General features: G+C 43.1%; 1 protein-coding gene across 1 annotated transcript; it reads left to right on the plus strand.

Annotated features, from left to right (window-relative positions):
- Positions 1 to 11555: 11555 nt before the first annotated feature.
- Positions 11556 to 18560, plus strand: LOC123043361 (probable protein S-acyltransferase 14). Its single transcript, XM_044465775.1, has 7 exons — positions 11556 to 11988; positions 12942 to 13185; positions 13292 to 13383; positions 16730 to 16853; positions 16942 to 17027; positions 17106 to 17171; positions 18001 to 18560. The coding sequence occupies exons 1-7, from the start codon at positions 11776 to 11778 to the stop codon at positions 18124 to 18126; spliced, it is 951 nt and encodes a 316-aa protein (XP_044321710.1). The 5' UTR covers positions 11556 to 11775; the 3' UTR covers positions 18127 to 18560.
- The last annotated feature ends 2243 nt before the right edge of the window (positions 18561 to 20803 follow it).

Here is a 20803-nt window from a genome sequence, read left to right on the forward strand (position 1 = left end):
GGCGCGCCCCCTCCCCCTGGGCGCGCCCCCTGTCTCGTGAGCCCTCTGATGCTCCACCGACCTCAACTCCAACTCCATATATTCTGTTTTGCGGAGAAAAAAATCAGAGAGGAAGTTTTATCGCGTTTTACGACACGGAGCCGCCACCAAGCCCTAATCTCTCTCGGGAGGGCTGATCTGGAGTCCGTTCAGGGCTCCGGAGAGGGGGGTTCGTCGCCGTCATCATCATCAACCATCCTCCATCACCAATTTCATGATGCTCACCGCCGTGCATGAGTAATTCCATCGTAGGCTTGCTAGACGGTGATGGATTGGATGAGATTTACCATGTAATCGAGTTAGTTTTGTTAGGGTTTGATCCCTAGTATCCACTATGTTCTGAGATTGATGTTGCTATCACTTTGCTATGCTTAATGCTTATCACTAGGGCCCGAGTGCCATGATTTAAGATCTGAACCTATTATGTTTTCATGAATATATGTGAGTTCTTGATCCTATCTTGCAAGTCTATAGTCACCTATTATGTGTTATGATCCGACAACCCCGAAGTGACAATAATCGGGATACTTCTCGGTGATGACCGTAGTTTGAGGAGTTCATGTATTCACTATGTGTTAATGCTTTGGTCCGGTACTCTATTAAAAGTAGGCCTTAATATCGCTTAGTTTCCACTAGGACCCCGCTACCACGGGAGGGTAGGACAAAAGATGGCATGCAAGTTCTTTTCCATAAGCACGTATGACTATATTCGGAATACATGCCTACATTACATTGATGAATTGGAGCTAGTTCTGTGTCACACTATGTTATAACTATTACATGAGGAATCGCATCTGACATAATTATCCATCACTGATCCAATGCCTACGAGCTTTTCACATATTGTGCTTTGCTTATTTACTTTTCCGTTGCTACTGTTACAATCACTACAATACTGCTATCTTTACCTTTGCCGCTGTTACCATTACTATCATACTACTTTGCTACTAAATACTTTGCTGCAGATACTAAGTTATCCAGGTGTGGTTGAATTGACAACTCAACTGCTAATACTTGAGAATATTCTTTGGCTCCCCTTGTGTCGAATCAATAAATTTGGGTTGAATACTCTACCCTCGAAAGCTGTTGTGATCCCCTATACTTGTGGGTCATCACCAAGCAAAGTGAATCATCCAAGCAAACATTAAAGTAGCATATGAACAAACACGTGATCATACAAATATCTCACACAAGGACATGAGGTATCAAACAAGCACACAATAAAGTTCAACCAAACAAATAGCAAGAGAGATAAAAAGCAACACACACACTCTCGAAGCCTATGATCTATACATATTTCTCCCCCTTGGCAACAAGTTATCAAAAAGTTCAAATATGCATAATGTTATGCGTCTCTCAGGCTTGGTATTCGGGAGGTGGTGTAGAGAGAACTCCAAGGATGAAGGCATCAGTCGATGTAGCTGGAGCTGGTGGAGTGGCTGCTGGAGGTGGCACTGAAGCTGTAGCTGCTGGTGCTGATGTGGTAGCTCTAGTATCTAGTACTGGCACTGCAGTTGACCTCTGACCTCTTGGCACTTGCTGAAAATCATCTGTAGTTGCCTTCCCTTTCTTCTCCTCTGCTTCCTCCTGGAGCTGCTCAACTGCTGTCTGCATCTCAGTCACTTTCAGATCAAGATCATAGAATTTTTGTTCAATGATCATCTCCAAGCTCTCCTGATTCTGAGTCAGGGTGTCCAAGCCATTCTCAATCCTCAAAGTTGATTGGATCAAATATCCAAGTTGATCTTGCTTGCTCTTCAAGAACACTTGAGATGCCTCTTCAGCACTTGGCATCTTTGCAGCTTTTTCTGTCTTTGCCTTAGCTCTCTTCTCTTGTGCTTGCACTGATGAAGGTTCATTCTCATCCATTGCAACCGTGTTGTCTTCAAATCCTGGGTAGAGAGGTAAATGTTCCTTGTCCAACAAGTAAGTGTCTGTGTCCATCTTTGAGTTGATGAGCACCTGAATGTGTGGAGCATACCCACAAGATCTTTTCTGGTCAGCAGCTGTCCTCTTGATTGTCTCTACAATCAGACTCATGACCTTAAATTTCCGAGGCACATCAGAAATGTGCAGCAAGTTGATTGAATGTCCTCTTATCATCCTATGATCTCCAGATTTGGGCAACAGAGTATGCCTTAAGATGGTGTTGATAGTAGGCAAACTAGACAACAAATATTTCACTGAGCCCAACTTATGAGTTTCCAGGGCTTCATCAGGAATTTCCTTATACATATTTGCCATGGAGTTGTGGTCTTTATTCTTCTTGGCATACACATCCAAATCATCCTCATGGTCTTTTGGGGCATTGAACAACTTTTCCCATTCTTCAATAGTTGACTGGTACCTTGTACCTTCAGACATCCACACTATCCTTTCATTTGGATAGAAATGAGCAGTGGAGTAGAATTGCATGATTAGCTCATCATTCCATTTGGTGAGCTTCTGTCCAACGAACTTGTCAACTCCACAAGCTTTGAAGCTGTCATGTACACCTGGAAAGTGATCTTCATTCTCTTTAATATATTCCCAATCAACCCATCTCATATCAAAGACAATTGGCTTCTTGTCAAGCAGAATGGTCTCATAGAAATCTTGTTGTTCTTTGGTGTGGAACCTATAGTCCACAACAGTTCTCCTTCTCACAGCATATGGATCTCCAAAATCTCAATCCTGCATCATTTCTGATGGTCATGTCCTCTGCCACTGGATGAGTGTCATTGTGGTCTGGAATCTTTGGTTTAAGCTTTCTGAGCACTTGGGCTTCAACATCTTCTTCTTCATCCATCTCAGTCACTGGAGTCTTGTTCTTCTCCTCAGTAGGAATCTTTCTGGTGCTTCTCTTGGGTGCAGACTTGGTGGCTTGAGCAGCAGCTTTGGGAGCAGGTTTGGTCTTAGAAGTAGCAGCCCCTAACTTGATTGCATCTCCCATAAGCTTTTGTGACTTGGGTGCTAGTGCAGCATCCTCTTCCTCTTCATCTTCTTCTGAATCTCTTACCATATTTGACTTTCCAAGAACTTTTGCAAATGTGGTTCTTGTACTCTTCTTCTTCTTGCCATCTCCAACTGCCTCACCATCATCTGATTCTATTGTGAATTTCATGGTTTCTCCTATTGGAACTTTCCTTGGCTTTGACATTGGGACTCTCTTTGCCGGTGCCTTCTTATGCATACCAGGTTTTGTTGCACCAGCAGTGACATACTCTTTCTTCAGCACTTTCTTCTTTGAGGTGGCCTCATCCTCAACAGCCACATAGTCCTCATCCTAAGAGTCTGAGGTTCTCTTCTTCCTTGTTCTAGTGGCTGATGTCTACTACACAACCTTCTTCTTGTAGACGTTGTTGGGCCTGCAAGTGCACATGTTTGTAGGACAGTAGAAAATTTCCCTCAAGTGGATGACCTAAGGTTTATCAATCCATGGGAGGCGTAGGATGAAGATGGTCTCTCTCAAACAACCCTGCAACCAAATAACAAAGAGTCTCTTGTGTCCCCAACACACCCAATACAATGGTAAATTGTATAGGTGCACTAGTTCGGCGAAGAGATGGTGATACAAGTGCAAAATAGATAGTAGATATAGGTTTTTGTAATCTGAAATAATAAAAACAGCAAGGTAACAAATGATAAAAGTGAGCGTAAACGGTATTGCAATGAGAGGAAACAAGGCCTAAGGTTCATACTTTCACTAGTGCAAGTTCTCTCAACAATAATAACATAGCTAGATCATATAACAATCCCTCAACATGCAACAAAGAGTCACTCCAAAGCCACTAATAGCGGAGAACAAACGAAGAGATTATGGTAGGGTACGAAACCACCTCAAAGTTATCCTTTCTGTTCTATCTATTCAAGAGTTCGTAGTAAAATAACATGAACTATTCTTTCCGCTCAATCCATCATAGAGTTCATACTAGAATAACACCTTAAGACACAAATCAACCAAAACCCTAATGTCACCTAGATACTCCATTGTCACCTCAAGTATCCGTGGGCATGATTATACGATATGCATCACACAATCTCAGATTCATCCAACCAACACAAAGTACTTCAAAGAGTGCCCCAAAGTTTCTACCGGAGAATCAAGAAAACGTGTGCCAACCCTATGCATAGGTTCATGGGCGGAACCCGCAAGTTGGTCACCAAAACATACATCAAGTGGCACGTGATATCCCATTGTCACCACAGATAAACACGGCAAGACATACATCAAGTGTTCTCAAATCAAAGACTCAATCCGATAAGATAACTTCAAGAGGGAAACTCAATTCATCACAAGAGAGTAGAGGGGGAGAAACCTCATAGGATCCAACTATAATATCAAAGCTCGCGATACATCAAGATCGTGCCATAGAGAGAACACGAGAGAGAACACGAGAGAGAGATCAAACACATAGCTACTGGTACATACCCTCAGCCTCGAGGGTGAACTACTCCCTCCTCGTCATGGATAGCGCTGGGATGATGAAGATGGCCACCGGTGATGGGTTCCCCCTCCGGCAGGGTACCGGAACGAGCTCTCGAGAGGTTTTTGGTAGCTACAGAGGCTTGCGGCGGTGGAACTCCCGATCTATCTTGATATTCGATGGTTTTAGGGTACGTAGGCTTATATAGGCGAAAGAAGTCGGTCGGGGGTGCTCGAGGGGCCCACGAGATAGGGGGCGCTCCCAGTAGGGTGGGGGGCTCCTATCTCCTGGCCTCCTCGAGGCTCTTCTGACATGAACTCCAAGTCTCTTGGGTGATATTCTTCCAAAAAATCACGTTGCCGAAGGTTTCGTTCCGTTTGGACTCCGTTTGATATTCCTTTTCTTCGAAATACTGAAACAGGCAATAAAACAACAATATGGGTTGGGCCTCCGGTTAATAGGTTAGTCCCAAAAGTAATATAAAATTGTATAATAAAGCCCATAATCATTCAAAACAGATAATAAAATAGCATGAATGCTTCATAAATTATAGATACGTTGGAGACGTATCAGTGGCTGCCTTGTGCAAGTTACTTGGTGTGCTCCTGCTGCCCTCATCATAGCTGCTTGAGGGACTAGTGCCCTCACTCATTTGCACTTGCTCTTTAGATTTATTCTGGCTATCACCCTGGTCAGACATCTTGGCAGGCAAACTAACAGCAAACCCTGTGAATAGATATAGATGAGGTAGAGTAGATGAGCATCACAAAGTGCAGAGATTTTTGCAAAACAAATGAGTCAAAAACTTAGTTTTAGTTCTCTATTGAAATGATTTCGGAGCTACCGAATTGATAAACTCAGTGATACCGAAGCAACATTTGAAACCTAAACTAGTGAACTCGGTCAGACCGAGTCACCGTTCGGTGGCACCGAGATTGCTAGGGTTTCACAGAGAATTGAACTCGGTCACACCGATTTGCCGTTTTCGGTCAGATCGAAAAGCGCATGTGCAATGGCCTAAGCCAAATCGGTGAGACCGATTTCTATAATTCGTTCGGTCCGAGATGAGTTTAGAGAAGACCTAACCCTAAATTTTTGAATCAAATTTAACCTAAAGGAAGTTTTCTCTAGATAGATTGATTTCTTACGTGGCAAAGATCATGGCATTGTCCTTGTGCTTAGAATCGGAGGTAAAAAGAGAGCACAAGGGGTCGAACTCATACCCTAGTTCGGCGGGAGTTCACTACGGCGGCAACGGCAAAGCAGATTCTCATTGATAGCAACTGAAACCAGCGGCAGGAGGCCGCTCGCGGCGAGGACACGATTCGGAGACCCGAGGAGGCAGAGCAGGATATGCGCGGGTTGAGGGCTTTTGAAGAAATTTCCAAAATCTCACCTGTGGATATATATATATATCCCGACCCTGTCGTGTGACCGAGTGGAACAACTCGGTGACACCGAGATGCAGAATCGCAAGAGGTTATATATATCCCGACCCTGTCGTGTGACCGAGTGGAACAACTCGGTGACACCGAGATGCAGAATCGCAAGAGGTTACTGCAACTCAGTGTGACCGAAATGTTCAAATCGGTTGCACCAAGATGAAAACCTAGATCAACTTAGTGATCTCGGCGAGACCGAAATGGGTGACTCGGTCATACCAAAATGCACAATGGGGACTTCGAGTGCTCCTCACACAAAGTGGTTCGAATCTGACTTGATCAAACTTTGTGATGTAGCATGAATAGAGTTTGAGACGAGAAAAGCATAGATAGCTAGAGGAGGTTCTTAGGCATTTCTTGTCCATCCACTTGGCAAAAGAGAAAGAGCCAAACAATCAAAGCAACAAGTGGATGTCCTCGAATGAGTACAATATGCAACCAACATGCTCACACAATAAAATGGCAAATGAAATATGTGGCAAAGCATGCACAAACACTCTAGCATCTATCAAGCAATTTGCGATGACTAGGTCATCTATATATGAGTATATTGACTTAGGAGTCAAATGAGAACATTTGATCATAGGTCATACTCATCACTTAAGCACAAGTGGGGTTACCACTTTTACATAAAGCATTGTTGTGTTCACACCATTAGAGTTGCTTTAGCTCAATTCTTAGAGTAAAGCTCCCCCTAGATGTGATATCCCCCCTAAGAGGGATGAACTAACCTTGGGTTTTGTCGATGACGACTTCATGTAGGTGTTGAAGATGTGGACGCTCAATGTTGATGTACATCATTCGGAGCAATCCATTGGAGTGAGTTGCACTTTCAATACCTACACGGGTTAGTCCCACAAGGAACAAGCAAGGATATCCATAGACATAGAATGATGTACACACAAGATGGTGTCCATGAAAGCATTAGGTTACCTTGTCCCTTGTCTTACCAACAAGAGGGTTTGTGACTCCTTAAACTAGTGCAAGATATGAAAGTTGTTTGCACTTGTTCTTGCCAAAATGATATGAGTGAAGTGTGTTGGCGGAGTCACCCTCTAGAACTCTCTAGTTCTTGTTCTTCGGGATCCACATCATCTTGATGAGAATCCTTGGGGTTGTAGTCGCACTTGATGAAGTAGAACTTGATGTAGTCTTGGGAACCCACTTGACCAAGGCCTTGGGAGCTTCTTCAAATGCATCAATCTCCTCTTGAAGCTTATCCTTGCCTTTTTGCTTGTGGTCTTATGGTGGAAGATCATCTTGAGCTTGTGTCCCTAGGAAAGAAGTAGGATCATACTTCTCTTGTTGAGGAACAAACTTTGTCTTGGGGTATTGATCTTCTTCCCATTCAACTCCATTGGCATTGAACTTTCGTTCAAAACCAACACCTTGGTTCTTCCGGTGCCTTCCTTGTTTGCGTACAATTTCCTCAAATTGCTTACTTCCGGCAAGGATCTTGTAAACACCTTTCTCTATAATAACCTTCAATAAGTTATTTTCTTGCTCAAGTGTAACTTGGCTAAGAGAATCATTAGTGGAATCAAGAGAACTACTAGAAGCAACAACATTGCATTTAGCATGATTATTGCTACTACTAGAAAAATAATCTTTCTTACTTTTTTTGCTAGATTTAACTTGTGGCATGTAAGTAGACAAGAGTAAACGCTTGGCAATGTAAGAAGAACTTTTCTTGCGAACATCATCATTGATTGCCTTTAAAAACTCATGCTCTTGCTCTAGGTTGAGCTTTTCAAAGCGTAGCTTCTCATGAGTCTTTAAAAGTTCTCGATGATCTTCCAAGATAGTTTCATGAGCTAACTTAAGGGTATTTAGTTCTTTAGTTAGACAATCAATCTCCTTCTTATTTGTTTTATCTTGATTAGCATGATTAATAGCAAATTCATCATAGTTTTCATAACTAGAGTTATCAACAAGTAAATCATCATCACCTAGCAAATCATCTTCATCACTATTGAAATCAACGTACTCGGGGTGTGATACCTTTGGGACTTTAGCCATGAAGCATCTTCCAATTCCTTCATTTGGTGAGTCAAATATGTCATAGGAGTTGGTTGACACAAGTGCTAGACCGGCAACACCTTCATCTTGAGTATATTCGGAGTCGGAGTGATAACTTATTTCGGAGTGATGGTCGGAATCGGAGCCAGATACTCATTCACCAACATGAGCTTGATGTCTTCGTTTTGTGTAGCTCTTTGATGATTTGTCATTCCTTTCCGAATCCTTGCTTCTCCGGGAGGTTCTTCGTTCATAACGATCATCTCTACTCCTTCTCTCTCTTGGTGGTGATTCTTCTCTTCTACTTCTTCTTTTAGGTGAATCTTTTCTTCTTTTGTAGGGAGCCATACACTCATTGGAGTAGTGTCCGGGTCTTCCACATTTGTAGCAATTACGTTCATGACTCGAAGATCTTTTGTCATTGTAGGACCTTGACTTGGAACTTATTTCCTTTCTTCTACTCTTGTAGAACTTGTTGAAGTTCTTCACCATTAGGCTTAATTCTTCATTGAAGGTTTGTTTCTCACTTGATAATGTAGGAGCATCACATGAGGCTTTGTAAGCACCACTTGACTTGTTGTGAAGCTCTTCTTTATCCTTGAGTGACATCTCATGAGCAACAATTTTTCCAATGACTTCCATTTGCTTGAGATCTTTGTAATTGGGCATCATTTGGATCAATGTGCACATTGTATCATATTTTCCATCCAAGGCTATTAAAATCTTCTTGATGATGAATTTATCGGTCATCTCTTCACTTCCTAAGCCGGCAATCTCATTTGTGATGAGAGCAAGCCTAGAGTACATTTCAGCGACACCTTCACCATCCTTCATTTTGAACTTGTCAAGATGACTTTGAAGCACATCCAATTTGGATTCCTTGATGGAGTCAGTATCCCAAATTTCCTTTGCATTCTCAAGATGATTGATTTTGTTGAATTCTGCAGGGCACAATCCGTTGAAGAGAATATCACAAGCTTGAGCGTTGTATTGCAGCATCTTCAACTTTTCCGCGGTAGCTTCACGGTTCGGTTCTCTCCCATCAAAGAACTCACCTTTCAAGCCAATACACACAATAGCCCAAATGGCAGGGTTATGTCCAAGAATATGCATTTTCATCTTATGCTTCCAACTAGCAAAATAGTACCATCAAAGTAAGGACCTCGACGGTGGTAATTTCCCTCGCTAGACGCCATACTCTCCTAGGTTGTGAAACCAAGGCTATGATCACCAAAAGCTATGGAAATCAAGGCAAATGGAGACCGTAGCTCTGATACCACTTGTAGGATCAAAAGTATGTCTAGAGGGGGTGATTAGACTACTTGACCAAATAAAAATGTAGCCTTTTCCCAATTTTAAGTTTTCGCAGATTTTAGCAACTTTACACAAGTCAAGCAATCAACCTACACATGCAATTCTAAGAGTATAGAACCGAAATGTAAAACATTGCACATGAAGGTAAAGGGAGGAGCTTGAGGGAGCAAACCCAATTGGAGACACGAAGATTTTTGGCGTGGTTCCGATAGGTGGTGCTATCGTACATCCATGTTGATGGAGACTTCAACCCACGAAGAGTAACGGTTGCGCGAGTCCACGGAGGGCTCCACCCATGAAGGATCCGCGAAGAAGCAACCTTGTCTATCCCACCATGGCCATCGCCCACGAAGGACTTGCCTCACTAGGGTAGATCTTCACGAAGTAGGCGATCTCCTTGCCCGTACAAACTCCTTGGTTCAACTCCACAATCTTGACGGAGGCTCCCAAGTGACACCTAACCAATCTAGGAGACACCACTCTCCAAAAGGTAATAGATGGTGTATTGATGATGAACTCCTTGCTCTTGTGCTTCAAATAATAGTCTCCCCAACACTCAACTCTCTCTCATAGGATTGGATTTGGTGGAAAGATGATTTGAGTGGAAAGCAACTTGGGGAAGGCTAGAGATCAAGATTTATGTGGTTGGAATGGAATATCTTGATCTCAACACATGAGTAGGTGGTTTTCTCTCAAAAAATGAATGCTGGAAGTGTAGGCACATTCTAATGGCCTTCTCCATGAATGAAGAGAGGGTGGAGGGGTATATATATATATCCTCCACACAAAATCTAATCGTTACACACGATTTACCAAACTCGGTGAGACCAAATCAGAAAACTTGGTCAGACCGATTTTAGTTCATAATGTGACCGTTAGGCATTTCGGTGGGACCGACATGTCAACCGGTGGGGCCAATTTCTTTAGGGTTAGGGCATAACGTAATCTCGGTGAGACCGATTACACAAAACCGGTGGGACCGACTTTGGTAATAAGCTAACCAGAGAGTTGGTAAGGCAAACTCGATGGGACCGATCGCTCATCTCAGTTAGATCGAAACATTACGAAGAGAAACAGAGAGTTTGCAATCCCATCTCGGTGAGACCGAAGTGACTAGGGTTTCTGGCAGTGGCTATGTCAATTGAACTCGGTGGCGCCGGATAGATCAAATCGGTGGGGCCGAGTTTGACTTTTGGTTTGGAACATATGTGGATATGAGAAAGTGGTTGAGGGTTTTTGGAGCATATCACTAAGCACTTTGAGCAAGCAAGCCATTAAGCAACACCTCATCCCCTTTTAATAGTATTGGCTTTTCCTATGGATTGAATGTGATATTTGGATCACTAAAAGTAAAATACAGAGTCTTGAGCTTTAGAGTTTGAGCCAATCCTTTGTCCTTAGCATTTTGAGGGGTCCACATTCCTAATCCATGCCATGTCAATCATTAAACTTTCCTGAAATATTCATCTTGAAATAGCATTAGTTCAATGAGCTATATGTTGTTAATAATTACCAAAACCACCCAGGGATAATTGTACTTTCAGTGTGCATTGAGCCGGTAGAGGCTCACGAGGGTGGCCGTCAATGCACCTCATCTATTCTGTCACATGTGCAAATCTTTTTCGTCCTCCTTAAACGCCTCAAGCTTCTCACCTTTATTGTCTGCCATGCTCCAATCATCTAGAATGTTATCATCGTTGTTGTAGATCTCGCCTTCATTGCCCGACACCCCTCCTTGATCTGTCGCTATTGCCCGTCCCACAACCTCGGCCATCCTTGTGAGATGATAAAGAAGACATGTATACCAATATAAATGAACACGTCTTTTACTCCTCTCTACACCCTGATGTTGACACGATTGCACCTCGTCCACGCACAAGAAGATCCACGTTCACCCGTTTATGCCACACGACGAACGACATATAAAATCCTCCCCTTTTTGCTAAAGTATGTTGTTTTGAACTTTGAAACAACACCACAAAGTTTTTATGTGGTTGGATGGTTAGGAGGACAGTGATATTCTCAGCCCACCAGGGTTCAAATCCTGGTGCTCGCATTTTCTCTTGGGGGTGCTCATAGTGTTCAAATCCTGGTGCTCGCATTTTCTGAATTTATTTTAGGAATTTCGGTGATGCGCGTTCAATGGAAAGAGATGTTCTCTTGGGGTGCTCATAAGGATAGGCGGTGGGTATGCGCGTTCGTAGTGACGAGTGTATTGCGTTTGTACCGTGTTAAAAAGAAGTTTTGTGTTGGGTCAACATTGAACAGGAAAAAAGTTTACTTTTTTTATTAATAAAAAAAGATAAAAGTAGAATTGGTAAAGGAAAGTGAGAACGCGGCGTGGAAGAAGGCCGTGCGGACTCCATCTCTGACCATCGCCTTTCTTCCTCCTATCTGCAAATCCTCCTCCCGCACCGCGACCCACGCCCCCCTCCCCCCCTCCGGCGGAGGCGGCCGTCGCGGTGGTGCTCGCCCCCACGACCCTCAAGCTGACCCCGCCCAGCCGCTACGCGGAGGCGGCCGGCGCCGGCGCCGGCGGGGCGGAGCGGGGAGACATGCACAGATCGGCGGGGGTCGCGATGGCGTGGAACGTCTTCCGCTTCTGCACGGCGCTCCGGGGCCTGGGCTCCATCATGATCCTGCTCGTCCTCGCCATCGTCGGCGTCACCTACTACGCCGTCGTCCTCTGCAACTACGGCCCCGCCCTCCTCCTCGGCGGCGCCGCCACCCTCGCCGCGCTCGCCGTGCTGCTCCTCTTCCACTTCCTGGTGCGTGCCGCTTTCCACCCGGGGGTGGGGGGGATTTCGCGATTTCGCTTCCTGGCGCGCGCGGTCCCGGCGATTTCGTGATCTAGGCCGGAGATTCGCCGTCTGGTTAGGCCGGAGACGATGCGAATTGCGGCGGGATTGGGGGTCGTTAGCTGTTAGAATCTTGGTTCTTCAGAAAGCAATGTTTCGTACATGGGTGAAATTTCTCTATTTTGGGGAGCTACGATGTTGAACGCGGCATATTCTTGGATTGTTGATGCAGGCATGCCGCCTTTTAGCATATCTTCGTATGCTATGCTAGTTTCTTCTTAACAACGCTACGCTATGCTATGCTAGTTCTTCAGGAATCAATATTTTCTTTAAAAAAATGCAGAAATCAATGTTTGGTACATACAACATAGGTAGAAAAATTTCTATTTTGACCATTATGCCGGGGCCCAGGAACGTATTCTTGGGCTGCTGATGCAGGCATGGCATGCTGCCTTGTGGGACATCTTTCTGTGCCACTCGTATGTTAGTTTCTTCTTAACATTTGCTTCTCTAGGTCATACTTGTTGGTATGTACCTAGCTGCAGGCGTGCTGAACGATTCTATACCAGGGAGTTGCTTCTATTTGGGGACATTTTACACAGATCGGACTGATCGATCTGATGCGCCCACATTCTTATCATTGTTTTTTCTCATATGCTCTGTGGGAGCATAGTAGATCTCTGTAGGATGTGAATGCTTCCTAATGAGACCTAATGAGAGAAGTTCAGAAAAGATGCTATATTAGGCTGATCCAATGCATTTTGAATGCTATTGGATGTGTGAGTCATAGCATGAACTGCTTCTTTGCAGAATTAGTTGGCTGTGAATGCTAGTGGCTTTATCTTGCGATTTAAGCCATGTCCTGCGTGTGCTTTTGTGAGTTGTATTGTGTTTTAATGGCATACTTCTTTTGGATTTTGCAGCTTGCTATGCTGTTATGGAGCTACTTCTCTGTTGTGTTCACCGACCCTGGTTCTGTTCCGCCAAATTGGAACCTTGATTTTGATGAGGAAAGGGGAGAAACTGCTCCCCTCTCTAGCTCAGACTTCAATAGCCAGATGAACCCACAGCAGTCTATGGCTCCCAGTGACGCGGGAAATCCGAGGATGAGGTACTGTAGGAAGTGCAACCAACTGAAGCCCCCTCGGTGCCATCATTGCTCTGTTTGTAAGTTCATAATTCTTTCTTCAGTATGAAATGCTATGTTATTCCAGTTGTTACTACTTGCATAGTCTACATCGTGCCGCTTATCTATGCCTAAATTGTTTTTCAGGTGGAAGGTGTATCCTTAAGATGGATCATCACTGTGTATGGGTTGTTAATTGTGTCGGGGCGCTGAACTATAAATACTTTCTTCTCTTCCTGGTATGATTTTATTATCCTTGAGACAATGATGGTCCTCTTTGGAAGGCAGATTAGTTAAGCTTTTGTTTTCAAATTATTTTTTTACCTCGGAACTAGTTGCTCTTTCTTATCATGTAGATAGATATGCAATATTTGGGTGATACTTTAACCATACCTATTGAATTAAGAAACTGATTTCCTTTTTCCTGTGCAAATTTTGAAGCTTTAAGAAAAAATTTATGGCATTTTGTGTGTCAATCACTTACTTAGTTCATCATTGATACTAAAAATAGTTTCTGCTTTTGGATGATCCTGTTGTAAACGCATTTAGAAATAAAGTTATTTTTACGGGGTTTTAATATACAGTTTATTATGCATAGCGAATAGATATTAGACGTCAGGGGTTCGGCATTTTCCTGTATTCTTAGTTTCTTCTATGTAAGTACAACAATGATTAAAGGCATCAAATGCAAATTATTAGTTTCTTAACAGATCATTGCATCATGGTTCCTTTGATTACTGTACTGAACAAAGCAACACCTCGTTACATGTCCATGCTTCATGGCTCCTGTCAGTACTGTACTCTCTGCCACACCCCCTCCTTGATATATCTGTGCATAGTTAGTCCCCTTGTCAGCAAGGTTATTGCTTGATTAGCTTAGCAAGCAGTTAGCCAACTCCCTTGATAACTTGAAATGCAAGATTTAAATACACTTCTTCCAACTCTTATGTAATAACATCAAAACAAATCCGTTTTGGGCTTCAACTCAATATATCTGATTTTTTAAGACAAAAATTATAAGCTTTAATACCTTGAATTTCTTGCATGCGTAATTAGTAATGATTTATCAAAATGATTCTTCCACTAGTCCAAATTAAATTTATTATAGTGTATTATGTTACGAAATTGGTTTTGGCTCTCGAGCTCACCTGGACCTGAAATCTGCGCTGTCCATATGCATAGAGATCCGTGTTGGTCTGTGTATTTGGTTCAGTATTCGCCTGTTTTAACTCATTTCCGCCAGATACATGGCCCACGCCTGCAACCTCATATTTATTGCTTCAGAATGGTTGAACCACTCGTCCAGATGGTCGTGGCCTCTTGTTCCGTCACATTGAACGTACCGGACGTCCACAGCGCTGGATGTGTATCACCTGCTTGTGCTTATGCAAACTCTATAATGTCTGATTAATTGAACCCATTTTTATCAATCTAGATGGTACACCTGAACATTAGCGTTGTCTGTCACTGTAATTAAGTTATAGAATCACCCCAGGACCATCATGCAGTCACACACGCTCGATCAGGCAATTCAAAAAATCATCCAAGTGAAATTCATACAAAGTTATTACCCAGAAAATAGAAAAAAGCCTTGCCATTACACGATCTCGCTTGCATAAAATAATTTTCAGATACCAGTTTTTTTTTGGGGGGGACTGAAGGAGCTCAAAGCTCCCAATTTCATTGCCTGAAATTGATAATTTCAGATATCAGTTGACATACCAATTCCACCAGCAACAAATCATACATCTATGCAAGTAGTAATCCATAATGCTCCTGCAAACCACTTTTGCAGCTGTGGTATATCCTAAATGCGTCACACCCATTATTTTGTCAAGATTTAAGCACTGATTAATTATCTAACATGATTTCAGCAACAGAATTGGAGACTTAATGGACATTGTATACATAATAATTTCAGTACACTTACAGTCTACTTCAATCCACAAAATCTTCGGATGTCCAACCGCTTTAATTTTGAGCACCCAACTTTGGATACCAAGCAAAATGTCTATCGACTATTACCTTTTTGTCAACTGCTTGCGAATCAATTTCCCCGTCGATTGCGCGGATGCTCTGCCGGCACGCTCCTGAATCACAGCAAGCTGGTCTGCAGCCACAGCTCATTGACGTGCATCTTCCTCCATGACATACCCATTGTCTACTTAGCTCTCGCTGTACGCCGGCCCGCCGTAGATCTCCATCCCCTACACTCGCCGTGTCTACTGCATGGCAACCTTCATGAAGCTGCCTTGACGAGCTGCCCGCAGAATCTCCTAACCAAGGCTCCGCCACCGCCACACCTGCTCCGTGCGATCCATTCGCAAATAGCCTTGTGGTCCTCTCTGCATCATCTTGCAGTCCACCCACCACCGCTACACTTTCGGCCTCATCTAATAAGACCGGCAACCTGAATGCAAGGCAGCTGAGCTTCCGAATCGACATACCTGTCATTCAAAATAAAGCATCTGATCCTGGAGAGTTACTTGTCCACCGGATCGACTGAAAGCTGCCGCACCGCCGTAAACTCCTCCCCTGTCTCTAAATGACTGGTGTTATAGTTCTTTGCGTCCATATCTTTACTTTTGGCCGCTTCAGCATTTCAATTGTTTCCACCGCATGACCCTTTGGTCGGCAAATTGCTTTTTTTTTGTTTGGGTCAGCAAATTGGTTGGTGAGCCGCATTCACTTCGTATCCTTCCAGGTGGAGCTGCAGGTCGATGCTTTGCCAAGGTCCAATCAGCCCACCTTTATGACTAAACCAGTGACGCCGTTCGTTTCCCGTCTGCAGCCTCTCTCCTAGTATGCTACGTATGTACGCCTGCGTCCCCTGTATTCCAGATCCAACAATTCTGTATGTCACACTGAATAAATGCTGGCACAGATCCCATAGACCAATTGGACGTCCAGGATATAGGATGCATTTGGACCCCAAAGCCAAAACGCCCCTCTCATTATGTTAGTAGTTGTTACTTTCAAAAGCAACGAATTTAACCTTTTGAAGAGCAATAAAATGACCTAAATTGTGATGTTTCCCTTGGTTGGGATAGATTTTGATTGTGCAAATGATGATACAGTTGACTCCAAATAGTTAATTTAGGACCATTTGAGCATGACAATGCAAGCCATCTCAACTAAAAATGAGTAAAACTGTATCCTAGAGTTCAATGCATGAGGTTCTTTCTTTACCCTATTGTATAGTAGGCCTTCAGTTTGTCCTCATGCATCATGCTAACAACATGTATCATACAGTTATTAAGTGAAATTGATTAGCTTGTGTTTCATATTTAAACAATAGTAACGTATTTGCATATATTGCTAGTTTCTAAAGCTAACCATCTGGTTTTGGAAGTCCGCGTTCATTCATATAAATTGAAATATTGAGGCCTTGCTTCTTTACTTAAAGAGTCATCTCATTTGTGCAGCATGTGTGTTCGGTGGTCTATTTATTATAGTACAGTACAAGGACTGCTTGTTCAGTACTTATCTGGGACTTGTTTTGAAACAGTGTACTCTTCCATGCTGCTATGTTGATCATTAGTTTTCTTATAAAAATAAATCTGTTTGTTTTTATGGTGCTTGCAGTTTTACACCTTCCTTGAGACGTCGCTTGTTACCCTCTCTTTATTGCCTCACTTCATAGCCTTCTTCAGTGATGTCGAGATCCCAGGAAGTCCTTCAGCACTTGCAACCACATTTCTCACATTTGGTAAATGCATTACTAATTTCTGGGAAAAAAGTTATGCTTTCAGCATGATTGATAGAACATCAACTAAAACTAATTATTTTTCTTGCAGTGTTGAATCTGGCCTTTTCCTTGAGCGTTCTGGGTTTTATGATAATGCACATTTCACTTGTTTCTGGCAATACAACAACGATTGAGGCAAGTATCTTGTAATATAATGTGAAGTTTATTGTTTGTTATATCATGATGAGATCAATTTGTTACTTTGTTGTTCAGGCATATGAGAAGAAAACTAGTCCACGTTGGATGTATGATCTTGGCCGGAAGAAGAATTTTGCTCAGGTTAGGTTTATAAAAAACTATATTTTTTCATAGTCATCTGGATAATTTTCTATGGTGCTAGTATGTGTCAAATTAGCTTTATTTCAAGAAAATGATAAACCTGTCTTGTTGAGGTGACTATAAAGTTTAAACTTCCTATAAATACGATGACTACGTGTGGATTCAGATATTAATGGTAGCTCAGGCTCAACTCATATTCAGTAGTTATGTTATCACATAATATTTTTTTAGAAATGATTAAATAATCATTATGTGAGCTGAGCATGTTGTTATACAAGGTTTGAAATAGCATAACCTGAAATTTGTATGGGGCATGTATTAATGCATAGAACTTTGCTAACTGTGGAAGAAGATTAAGCAATGGAAGTTCAAAATTTCCTTATTAAACCAGAATCTAGCACTTGTGGTTGACAAACCATCATGTTGGGATACTCCATGATATTCTTCAGTTGTAGGAGTGTGCCCTTTCACAGGCAGTTCTGCCGGGTACATGATACATATGTACAACATACCATATCGATATTATTTTACTTGTGATTCTCTAGCATTTATATTTTATTTCTGGTCTGTACATGGATTGTGATGCCCAAATATAATCAAGGGGGCATAATATGGAAAGTGCATGTCCTTGATCATGTCCGTATTTGTGAGCTTCAACATCTGAAACATGACCTTTCTCTATTATTATTTCCTTCTTGCTGGCCATAGTACTAACAGACTTACTCCCTCCGTCCCATAATATAAGAGCGTTTTTGACACTACATGTCAAAAACGCTCTTAAGTTACTCTCATGCAAAAATGTGTTAGTAAACAATGGTCTTGTTATCAGGTCTTTGGAAACGACAAAAAGTATTGGTTCATACCGGCATACTCAGAAGAGGACCTGCGAAGGATGCCCGCTCTGCAGGGCCTCGATTATCCTGTCAGGACAGACTTGGACGGGCAAGAGTTGTAACAACACTGAATTTCCCCAGTGCCCCTGAGGCCCTGAAGACGCAACCTTGTGCTGGACGGACAAAATGTTTCATGTAAAATTCGACGGCTTTCGCTTCTGCTGTCGATGGTATGGCGAAAGAAAAGTAGGCATACTGTATACACCAGCTGTTGTGTTACACTCACTGGTCCTAGGGGGCATGTGATGTAAATTATTTCTAGCGTATGTTCTCGAAAGGAAAAAAGGGAAATTCCGGTGTCCTCTAGACGGGCATTGAGATGCATATGCTGTACTGTGACCGAGAGTAGCCGATTCAGAGAGATACCATTTTGTGATGAAAAATAACTTGCGTAAATCGGTGGATTTGTGGATGTAATTTTTTTTGTTTTCAGTCTTGTATAATGTCCACTTTGTATGTCCATCTTTCCCTCAAAAGAAAAAACTTTGTATGTCCATCTTGCACCCCTTTTCTGAGTAGCACTGAAGTTGATTGGTTTTGGCAGTAGATTGCGATAGCAGTCCTGCTTGATTGATGTAGTATGATTTTTTGCCTCTACGTCATCTGATTTGATGTATTCTGCCTGAAAGAGGTATACAGTAGTTTGGAAATTGGTTTTTGAGCTCGTTAATTTGAAGAAGAAAAGATAAATCCACATATGCATATGGATGTATTCTGCACGTGCGTAAAGTTTGACCATGATATATGTTTACCAGGTGAGCTACGCAAAAAATGACACTTTTGGTGATTTTGACAATGGTGAACAGTCACTATTCACTTGTAAAAATTGATGATTTTGTGTTTTGAATAAAAACTAGTTTGATTTGCCTGCCTCCTTGGTTGCTTTTCTCGCGCAACCCCGAAAGATGGAGGCGATTCAACTCCTAGGGCGTGTTTGGTTCCAGTTGGGAACAGTAGTCGCATTGCATAGCCTTCTCAACCCAGCCTGGTTGAGGAAAATCAGGCCCTAATACGCCATACACAACTTGTTTGGTTGCCTGCATCCCTAGTCCCTGCATTAGGTAATACCCAAGTGCACTTTGTTTGGTTGGCTGCATTGGCCCTAGCGGCACATGAACACGGCGTTTGGTTGCATATGGCGTACATGTTGTGCTTACCTTGTACCCTAGTTGGTGAGCTTACCCACAATGATCACAGCTAGCACACCAACGCCACAACACAGCAATGGTGACGAATTGGGCGAAGATGATGAAGTTTTTCAGCTTCAGGCCGAACTGACGATCCACCTTAGCAGCTTCCACTTTGACAACTCCAACCTTGGCACTGTCGACACTGTTGCCTCCGTGCTTTCGCACCCAGGCGGAGTAAGCTTGTTCTACTGCCTGCCTAGTTTTGAACCCTCTATAGTTGCAGTTGCTATACGATGCCACTTGTACATTGGCTTCTTCCCATGAACTATAAACCCCTGGAACCTCACCGATGAACACGGCATACCACTTGCCCTAGCAATGCACAAGAGGAAGAGTTGAAGCAGCAAATCAATGGAGCACAAGTAGCAAGCAAAGTAGCTGTAACACCCACGATGCGGCTATATCTCCCACGTGTCGAAGCACGACTTAGAGGCATAACCGCATGGTGGTTTTCTCGCAAGAAGGGTCATCTTCACACAATCCCATGTAATGAACAAGAATGGGGTAAAGAGAGTTGGCTTACAATCGCCACTTCACACAATACATAATTAAGATCATACATCATTCAAATACACTCATAGACCGACTACGGTCAGGTTCAAATGAAAAGAAGACAACCCCAAATGCTAGATCCCCGATCGTCCCGACTGGGCTCCACTACTGATCATCTGGAAACGATACATAGTAACGACCAAGGGCCTCATCAAATTCCCACTTCAGCTCAGTTGCGCCATCTGCGCCAGTATCCTCGGCACCTGCATCTGTTTTGATAGAATCTGTGAGCCACGGGGACTCAACAATCTCACACCCGCAAGATCAAGACTATTTAAGCTCATAGGCAGGAAAGTGTAATATGGTGGAGCTGCGGCAAGCACTAAGCATATATGGTGGCTAACATACGCAAGCGAGAGCGAGAAGAGAAGCAACGCGTCGGTCGAGAAGCTAGAAGTGATCAAGAAGTAATCCTGAAACTACTTACGTCAAGCATAACTCAAACCGTGTTCACTTCCCGGACTCCGCCGAGAAGAGACCATCACGGCTACACACACGGTTGATGCATTTTAAAGAGGTCAAGTGTCAAGTTATCTACAACCGGACATTAAGAAATTCCCATCTGCCTTATAACCGCGGGCACGGCTTTCGAAAGATTATATACCCTGCAGGAGTGTCCCAACTCAGCCCATCACAAGCTCTCATGGTCAACGAAGGAATAGACCTTCTCCCGGGAAGACCCGATCAGTCTCGGAATCCTGGTTCGCAAAACATTTCGACAATGGTAAAACAAGACCGGCAAAGCCGCCCGATGCGCCGACAAATCCCGATAGGAGCTGCACATATCTCGTTCTCAGGGCAACACCGGATGAGACAGGCTACGAGTAAAACCAGCCCTCAAGTTTCCCCGAGGTGGCCCCGCAGGCGGCTCATTTTGGACCAACACTCGAAGGAGCACTGGCCCGGGGGGTTAAATAAAGATGACCCTTGGGCTCGCGAAAACCCAAGGGAAAGGGCTTAGGTGGCAAATGGTAAAACCAAGGTTGGGCCTTGCTGG

Source organism: Triticum aestivum, chromosome 2B (assembly GCF_018294505.1).
Source record: "Triticum aestivum cultivar Chinese Spring chromosome 2B, IWGSC CS RefSeq v2.1, whole genome shotgun sequence".
Classification (NCBI taxonomy): domain Eukaryota; kingdom Viridiplantae; phylum Streptophyta; class Magnoliopsida; order Poales; family Poaceae; genus Triticum; species Triticum aestivum.